Source organism: Galeopterus variegatus, unplaced genomic scaffold (genome assembly GCF_000696425.1).
Source record: "Galeopterus variegatus unplaced genomic scaffold, G_variegatus-3.0.2 Scaffold5846, whole genome shotgun sequence".
Lineage (NCBI taxonomy): Eukaryota > Metazoa > Chordata > Mammalia > Dermoptera > Cynocephalidae > Galeopterus > Galeopterus variegatus.
In genome coordinates, this window is record NW_007731957.1 from 127,384 (window position 1) to 137,126 (window position 9,743).

The window sequence follows — 9,743 nt, forward strand, 5'->3', positions numbered from 1 at the left end:
CCCCCGCGAGCGCACGAGGTGGAATCTTCCCGTCTCAGTCTGGTTTTCCCCCAGCGAGGCCAATGCGGCTGCGCGTCACGCCCTGATTGGCCGAGAGCTGCGAGCCTGAGCGCGCAGGCGCTCACCTCGGTTACTAAGGGCGAGAGTCCAGTGAGGGGGCCGGCGGCTTGTGCAGGCTCAGGCTCACGTCGAAGCCTGGCAACGCTCACCATGCCGAACCGCAGGGCCAGCCGTAATGCCTACTACTTCTTCGTGCGAGAGAAGATCCCTGAGCTACGGCGGCGAGGCCTGCCCGTGGCTCGCATAGCTGATGCCATGCCCTATTGCTCCGCAGACTGGGCGGTAAGGCAGGAGTGGGGTGAGTCGGGCCGAGCCGGGCAGGGCAGTTGGGCAAGTGGTAGGGCGACAGGCCTCGAGGAGCTCAGTGACCGCTTGGCCCCGACAGGAGGGAGAGTGAGGCCCCTGTACTTGGCCCTGGGAAAACCGACGCAGGAGCCGCCTCCCTGTAATGCCGAGGCATCTATCTGCGGGGTCCGGGGCACCTGGTTCTCACCGCTGCTTCTCTTGTCTCCTCCTTTAATCTCCCAAAGCTCCTGAGGGAGGAAGAAAAGGAGAAATACACAGAAATGGCTCGAGAGTGGAGGGCCGTCCAGGGAAAGGACTCCGGGCCTTCAGAGAAACAGGTAAAGTTAGCTAGAGAAGAGCAACCACCTGCCTGGCACATAGGCACGTTCAGTAAGTGCTGGATGAGTGAATGGGTGAATGTCAGGGGTGGACTACCTGGGGATTTGGGTTAGAGCCAAGAAGAGGTTGGTTGGTTTGTTTGTTTTGTGTGTGTGTTGGTTTTTCATTTTGTTTTGTTTTGTTTTCCTGGTGTCGGAATGCCTGTTAAAAAACCAACAGACCCCGTAACTAAAGCACACATTGGTAGGAAACCTTTAGAAAATAACCTTGATCAGGAATGGGAGTTAGTATTTAAGGGTCGTACTAGATGACCTCTGAATGTCCCGTTCGGATCTTTTATGATCGAAAAGTCTTTCTTTGGATGCTTAAAAGTAGTCTGGACTTATCTCTTAAAAAGGCATCTGGAACCGAGCCAGTTGCTGCATTTAAAATATTGGAATAACAAGACTTGGAGATGCTGGTGAGTGTTTGTATGGCTTACAGTGAAAGAGTTGAATAAATTTTATTTGGGTAAATTTCTGGGTAGTAGAATGTTAAAGTACTAAATAAAACTTGTTTTCTTGCTAATTTGCATCAGGAAAGTGCAAGGTAATTGGGGTTTTTCTCCTCCTCCGTGTTCTCTTCATTCTTACATAGTAAAATTCCATTCTTAAGTTACCAACATTGGATTGAAATTCAAGAGAGTTATGCTTGCTTTAGGTTTGAAAGATCTTTGTGTATTTATGTTTGAGTGGAAGCGCTAGTCAGTTGGATTTGTGCTTTAGTTATACTTGCGAGCCTTGATTTTTCTTCTTACTGTAATTTCTTAAAAGACATTTTCCCCCCAAACTTAGGCTATGTTATGTGTATACTTCATGTGAGACTTGAAATACCTCATGTGAGACTTGAAGTCAACATGATCTGGTTTTTACTTTAAGTGAGAAGCAAACAGAATATCAGAGTACTTTGGCTAATGGCGTTCTTTTGGCCACAGGCCTGGCACATAGTAGGTGGCTCAGGAAGATTAGCTTAGATAATCAGTAGTGGGCAAATGGCTTTCAGTAGTAGTTGAGTTGGTTATTTACCACTCACCTGATTCAGAGTGTTTATAGATTTTTCTGTTGTCTGCCTTTAGGTGTTGATTTTATTGACAAGCATTTATTTATTCATTGGTTTTGTTGCCCTTGAGAAGTTACTGAAATAACTGTTTTGCTGAATTTAATTATATGATTTAAAGTGCCCAGCAAGAGTTTAAGTATGCGGTCAATCATTCTCTTCCTCTTCAGAAACCTGTTTCCACACCACTGAGGAGGCCTGGCATGCTTGTACCAGAGCAGAATGTTTCACCCCCAGATATGTCAAGTTTGTCTCTAAAAAGTGATCAAGGTAGAGTAATACTGAAATACTTTGCTTAGATAAATTTGTGTTTTTTCTTTGTTCGTTTTTTTAAAGATGACCAGTAAGGGGGTCTCAACCCTCGGCTTGGTGTTGTCAGCACCACACTCAGCCAGTGAGCGAACCGGCCATCCCTATATAGGATCCGAACCCCTGGCCTTGGTGATATCAGCACCGCACTCTACCGAGTGAGCCACGGGTCGGCCCTGCTTAGATAAATTTGGATGCTCAAAACACTATATCGATCAGTAAAAATATTTTCTGTCCATTTTGATCCTCCATTTTGAAGTACTGACCACACATGTTTAAGTATTATGCCACCAAAGTTATGAAAGATCAGGTAATTAGCATTTGTTGAAATAATACTGGAGAGTCTTTTTTTTTCTTTATGGCAAAAATCTGGTCTCTTGGTTTCTACTTCTTCTTATGTCATATATGCTTCTTAGACTTGTTTATACCTCAACACTTATATACACTTGTTATAAAGGTAGACAGGAAGAATAAGTTTTTGAGATCTGTTGTATAGCATGGTGACAATAGTTAATAATAAGGTATGTTTCAAAATTAAAAGAGATTTTAAATGTTTGCACCATAGAAAATAAGTATGTGAAGTGAGAGATGTTAAATTGATTTAATCATTCTGTAATGTATACATACATAAAAACTGCATTGTCACCCATAAATATATAATTATTATTTGTCAATTAAAAATAAAATTTTAAAAATATCCTGGGGGTGGGTAGAGGAAAAGTAAAGATGAATTATTGAGCTAGCTTAGAAGAGAACATAGCTAATAAAGGTCCTTGCTGTTCCTTCGGGCTGTTTTTATTAATTATGTTCTGCCTTTGTTGAACACTAATAAACTTTTAATAGTCTTATATGTGGCCAATCCTGATAAATAACACTTCACACATTCTCACATTTATTTCTTTCTTTAGTGAATTTATAGGTGTTCTTGTTTGTATTGGAAAAATTAAAAAGGTAAAAATTGTCCATTGTTTATATTAATTTTTCTGCACTGATTCTGCTTAGCTTTATTTCCCAAACCTTTGTATTTGTTGGATATAAGTCACAACTTTTCTTATATCATTCCATATAGCTGAATTACGTAGAGCTGGTTGCAAGTTTAAATAGTTTCTTGCTTCATGCCAAGAGTGTTTACTACTGGAGTCCTTGATAAGTGTAATTATAAAAATTTTGATTTTTCTGGTACAGCTAAGTTTTCTCTTTTCCAGCTCATTTAAAAATATAGGAATACAAAGAAAATGGTTCTAAAATTTGTTTTTCTCCTTGAAGTAAAGAGTCACTTGTGGAGGGGGTAAATATGAGGCACTCATTTGTTCGTTTTGTTTTATTATTTTTTAATTTTTTTTTAGCTCTCTTTGGAGGTGTTTTTTATTTTGTGGACATTTTTAGCCATGGCGAGCTACCTCATTGTGAACAGCATTTCCTCCCTTGTGAAATTGGCTGTGTTAAATATTCTCTTCAAGAAGGTATTATGGCAGATTTCCACAGTTTTATAAATCCTGGTAAGTAGCCAGTTAAAATAAATGCTAGATTTTAAAGTGCATATTTTTTATCTTAACTTCATTTGATAATAGTATTTGTGACTATTGCTGCTCTGGACAAGTCAAATAGCTTTTTTTCATATGGTTGTAAAATATTAAAAAGTTAAAATTTGGAGAATTTTTTCCCTCTAAGAAATACATATACACCTTGCTGCGTCAAAGGCCTCATGACTCCCTAAGGCCTGTTCGTGGACCCCTGCCTAAAACTCCTTTGGTACAAGCTTTCTTTGTCTAGCCTTTCCTTCTCTGTAAGGTGTAACTTGCTTTTAAAAGTAGCTTAGACAACATACCAAAATTTTTTGATAGTCGTCATACTTTTGATTTTAAAAAAGAAAACCACAATGGAGGTTTAATCTTTTGTATCTTCACATAATAAAAATTATCTATGTTATGACTTGGTTATCTTATGGAATGTTATTGTAGCACAACTAGAGAACTTCCAGATTCCTGCGTCTCTCAACAAAATATTTTATGTTATAGGTGAAATTCCACGAGGGTTTCGGTTTCATTGTCAGGCCGCAAGTAAGTATAAAGGAAATGGAGTAGAACATAGGAATTGAATATATGTATACCTGGTTAAGACTTATTCCATTAACACATAAAATGTGAGTTGGGGGAAGAATAATCTTATGTTATTGTTGGCCAATCGTTATAGATTTGGTGGATGGTGTCTGTGATCTTTAAAAACTTTAAAACTTTCATAGACTTAGTGTATAATTTCTCTTTTCTTTTCAGGGGATTGTGGTTTGGTTTTCTGCATGGTTTGGTCTTTTGGCCTCAAGGTCAGCTGCTTTTAGTGGCCAGGTATTTAGCAAAGTCTTTTAAGAGATGTCTTTTGGCCTCAAGGTCAGCTGCTTTTAGTGGCCAGGTATTTAGCAAAGTCTTTTAAGAGGTCTCAGATTATCTAGATTTAGAACCATTTACAGGGATGTCCATTCAAAAAGTTTTTTTTAAAAAAGTCAGTGCTTGAGGTTTCGGTGATGGGTCATAATAATCAACCACATTGTATATTGACTAAATAAATAAATAAATAAAATTTCAAAAAAATAAATAAATAAAAAGTCAGTGCTTGAAAGCTAATAGCAGTAAACAGACAAAACAGCTCTGACTTTTTTAGATGAGGAAAACAAGTATTTTGCAACTAAAGGGCATGAGTATATATACCTAAGCTCTCGAAGTCTTTTCTAGAAACTGGGTTTTAAGCAGTTTCCTGTTTGACTAGAATGAAAATCATGGTACCAGGTTTTGTTTTTTTTTAATTTATATTCGAAAGTTTCATTGTTTGGAGACCATTTAATGATTCCTGTATCTAAAGTATTTTTTTGTTTAAAATGTGGACAACTAGTCTGTAGAAGTGTTTAAAATTAGAAACTTCAAATCTGCCATAACAAGCAGCTGTACTTTAATACTTACAACACTGTTCTTTATAAGTGAGAATATTTTTGGACTCATTTTTGGTTACGTATTTTAAATTTTTTCCAGTCTTAGCGAAAAATATATACTAATCCATTTTTTATTTGTCTGGAATCAGGACTGTGGGCTGTGAAATAAGGAGTTTAAGGGGGAACTTTTTAATAGGTCCCCTTATATAATTTGGAATTATATTGTAAAAAAAAATAATACAATATAAAAGAAAAATTCTTAGTTGCTTTGAAGTGTGAACATACCTTATCTCCCCAAGCACTACATTGTCTGAGGTTATTGAACTAAGTAGATAGTAGTAAAAAGCTATTAATAGAAACTTAGCTAGTGAGTTAATTTTCACATTTTTACTTAAGCTCTGTTTCTGGTTTGTTCACGTATTGAATGCATTGGAATTCCTACTATGTGCCAGACACTCATTTGTGAGAGTGTCACTGTCTTACTGTTTCTTTGCTTTGATTTCTTTGATTCTGATAAATCCTTTTTTAAAAAGACTATTTTTAAAAGCTTATTTTTGCAACTTTTTCAAACTAACCAGATTAACAGAAAGTATGGCTCTTTAAAAAAAAAAATTAAAGATTCTAGGAATGTTTTCTTAGTTTATTATTCAAAATAATTGAAACTGAGCACAATGTTTCTCTTTCAAGGAAACTTAACATGTTTGGAGCTCACCAATTTAAACATGTCTTAAATTGCCAATTTGATAACCCTGGGAAATGTTCCAGTTAAATAAGATAAATGACTATTAGAGTGATAGCTGCGTCAACATAATAACTTTAAATGCCTGTGCTAATGTAATCGAGCTGATTTGAAGACCATGTTTCATACAATAACACACTGGAGTGTATTTACATGTGGATGTGGTCAATTTGAGTAGTAGCTAAGATCTTTCAGATGCTTCTGTGCTGTCTGATCTTTTATGAAGTATCTGTAAGTGGCATCAAGTGAATGCTTCATGGGCATTGTAGTTTAGCATATTAGAATTTCAGGATTGGAAGGAATGTCCGCATGGAGTCCAGTGATTACCTCCTCCCACCTCCCCCAATTCTGTTCCTCTGAAGAGGTGCTTCAGATTCTGTATGAGGGTGGAGGTAAAAGGTCTTGGCTTCTCTTCTCCACTTCAACTAGAGGAGCTATACTTCCATCTATTTTACTAGTTAATGATTTTCTTCAGGGAAGTTCTGCTTTAAAACAAGCAAAACTTTGAAAACTGCTCTCAGCTTCCTATACAAAAGGCCCATCAACTTTTCAGATGAAACTCATACACACAAAAAAAGACTGTAACATTCATTTTAGATAGAAAGAATATTAGTGATCAGCAATGACACCCACCAGTCAGCTGAAAAATATAGCACATTGCCAGTACAACTGAAGGTCTCTATATTTCTCCCTGATGTGTCCCCCTCTCTTTATAAGGGAACCACTATTCTGAATTTTGTGTTAATCATTTCTTTTCTGAATACTTTTACCACATGTACGTACATACTTATTTAAATAATGTTTAATTTTTTTTGTTTGAACTTTTATTTACTTAACATATAATTAACATATTGTGTATATATTTCTGTACCTGTATTTGTTTAACTTGATATCTTTTATCCATTTTTCTGTTGCATTGTTTATTTTTTTACTGGTTTGTGGACGTTTATATCTTGTCTGCTTATTGATTTTGTGTGTGTGCAGATACCTGTTTTTACTTTTTGCCTTGTATTTTTTATGGTGTCTTTTGATGAACAGATGTGTTTATTTTTAATTTAGCAAATGTATCAGCCTTTTATCTTTTGTGGGTTTTTATATCTTGCTTAAGAATTATTCTCAACTTGAAGGTCATGAATGACTGTTTTATTCCAAAAATTATAGTTTTATTTTTTTGTACCCAAGTCCTTTTTCTACCCGGAATTGATTTATGTATGGTATAAGGTTCAGTTTCATTTTTTTCCTATGTCGTTCATTTTTTTCAGTTTCATTTTTTTCTCAGCACCATTTATTGAATAATCTGTTCTCCCATATGCAGTGCTAGCTGAGTCATATCATGTTTCTATTTGTGTGGCTCTTTTTGTTCTTTGTTCTATTGGTCTACTTGGTTTTTTGTGTCAATATCATTTTCTTAAACACAATAGTTTAATAATATTTTTAGTTAGATAACTCCCCTGACATTGTTTTTTCGGAATATCATGGCTACCTTTTGATATCATGGCTTTGTTTTTCCATACACAATTTAGAATCAGTTTTCCATGTTTCACAAAAAGCTTTGTTGGGATGTAGATGGAAATCTCCTTTAAATTTTTAGATCATTTTGGAGAAAACTAGTGTCTTCGTGATATTGAGTCTTTCCATCTTGAATGTAGGCCTACCTTCTTATTTTGTAGGTCTGTGATGTTTTTCAATAATGTTTTACAATTGTCTTCATAATGATCCTAATGATCTTTTAAGTTTATAGTTTATCATGCTGATTTTTGCTCCTATTGTAAGTGATATCTCTTGAAATTATATTTTCTAATGGTTTACTTTTATATTTTGGTTTTATCTCACTCATTGTTAAACTGAGTTTTCAACAAATTATTTATATAGTCATATCTGCGAAACTACTTATTTTTTCTAATCTACATATCTTAAAATTTTTAAAATTTGTATTGTCATATCTGCGAAACTACTTATTTTTTCTAATCTACATATCTTAAAATTTTTAAAATTTGTTTTGCCTTAGTATGGTGACTAGAATTTCTGGTTTCTAATGTTTCACTAGTGAGCATGCTGTTTGCTGTAGGTTTCTTTTTTCTTTTTTTTTTTTTTTTCTTATTTTTGGGTATGCAGTCTTTATCAGGATAAAGAAGTTTCCTTCTACTTCCACTTTGGCTAGGAAGTTATCAGTTACAAGTGTTTAATGAATGCTCTTTCTGCATTTCAAGTGATTTGTGTCTTTTTTCATATGGTGATTTATTAATGTTAAACCAACCTTGCATTCTAGGAACCAACCTGACATTGTCACAATATCTCTTAAATAAATTACTAAGTTTGTTTGCTACTATTTTCCTTTAGGATTTGTGCATTTATATTAAAAACTGAGATTAACCTTTTCTAATTTTGTTAGCAAGGTTGTTTTGCCATCATAAAATGGGTTGGGGAATATGTTTTCAGTTTTTGAATTTACATTTGGTTCTTATGGTTCTGCAGAAATTATTAGTATTTTTTATTTCCCTGAACATAATGAGCCTAGTTAAAGTCTTATGTGTGATAATCCTATTATAGTGATCTTCTTTTGGGGCTGTTCTTATCGTCTGTTGGGTATCTGGATGTCCAAGTTATCGGATCTCTTCATATGTCTCGTTAATTTTAGTTGAGTACTTAACAGTATATGTGAAAATGTGTTATTCCTCTCCAAAGAAGATTGATGATTGCTTTTGGCAGAAAGCTGAGTCAGTAGCCATCTCAGATTGCTTTAACGCAATTTCAGAGATATGGAGGCAATTCAGAATTGGGCTTCAGACCTAATGAGGGTCAGTCTATTTCTAGTTGACCCTCACTAGAAAAAATTTACATGTAACTTCACAGCATGAGTAATGGAAGCCAGAAGACAATGGAATTTTCTTATTTTTATTTGCACAAGTAATACTGAAATAATATTTTTAATTCTTACTAGCCCTAGGTCTGTTAAAACTCTTTCTCAGCCTCTAAATCTTTTCTTCCATAGTTTGTTAATGCCTCTGGGGAGAAAAAAACTCAAATATCAGATTCAGCTCTCCAGGATTTTTTTTTTTCCTCAAGATTTTGTGCCTATAGTTCTCACTGCATTTTTATCTCTACAGTCCTGTCAAGCAGGTGTTTCATTTGTTGAGCTTTTCCCTTGTCTGTCATTATCAGAAGTTGAACTACTTGTTGAACATCCTTGTTATAGTTTCCAATTTTATGTTAAAATTCATAATTTAATCTCCTCAAATACAAACATGAGCATTTAAAAATCCATGTCTAATTAACTTTGGTATCTGAATTACCTGTGGGTCTTTTTCTATCAACTTTGGTTTGGTTCTCATTCTTGTTTTATTTGTGTACCTAATTATTTATATAGAGTATTTGAAAAAATGATCTCAGAGTAATTTGAGGCTTATAATGATGTTGCCTGCCTCCAGAGAGCATTTATGTTTGCATCTTTCAGACACCTGGGGGCATAGAAAGCCAGGCTCCAAAAGCTGTCAAAAGCACATTGGGCTGCTGCTTCTGGAATTGGCAAATGACCCAGGGGAAGAACTCCCCCAAAAGCTAGTCTCATCTCTGGGTTTCTGTCTTCTCTTGCATCTTAACCCAATAATTCCTTAATGCTGTGTATGCTGTTAATATCCTTAAGCCTTTTTATTTTTTGTGGGAGGGTTGGTCTGAATTACTTGGTCCATTTTTTTCCCCCCTGGAAGTAGAAATCATTATACAACCTTTCAAAAAGCAGTCATTACTATTAAGTTATCCAGCTTTGTTAATAAAACACTCATGAAAGGCAACATGGGAATATTGGAAACACTGGGGGCTTGGTCATTTAAACTTGGGTTTGAGTCCTCACTTTATTATCTTCTAACTTCCATGATTCTCAATTGTCTCTTCTTTTATATGAGGGTACTTCAGAAACTTCATGGAAAGATTTTTGTATTATCTTGTACTTCCATTTTCTACCAACTTTTTTTTTTTTTTTTTTTTTTTTTTTTTTTT

General features: G+C 35.4%; 1 protein-coding gene across 2 annotated transcripts in view; it reads left to right on the plus strand.

Annotated features, from left to right (window-relative positions):
* The first annotated feature begins 8 nt into the window (after positions 1-8).
* The window catches only part of MAEL (maelstrom spermatogenic transposon silencer), a 12,510-nt gene continuing 2,775 nt past the window's right edge, over positions 9-9,743 (plus strand). The window contains exons 1-5 of one of the 2 annotated variants that reach the window (XM_008590105.1): positions 9-342; positions 591-683; positions 1,950-2,049; positions 3,435-3,587; positions 4,107-4,148. In XM_008590105.1, the coding sequence (XP_008588327.1) occupies positions 211-342; positions 591-683; positions 1,950-2,049; positions 3,435-3,587; positions 4,107-4,148 (520 nt within the window). In that variant the 5' untranslated portion in view covers positions 9-210. The remainder of the gene's footprint in view (positions 343-590; positions 684-1,949; positions 2,050-3,434; positions 3,588-4,106; positions 4,149-9,743) is intronic. The other variant, XM_008590106.1, reaches the window with a different exon arrangement.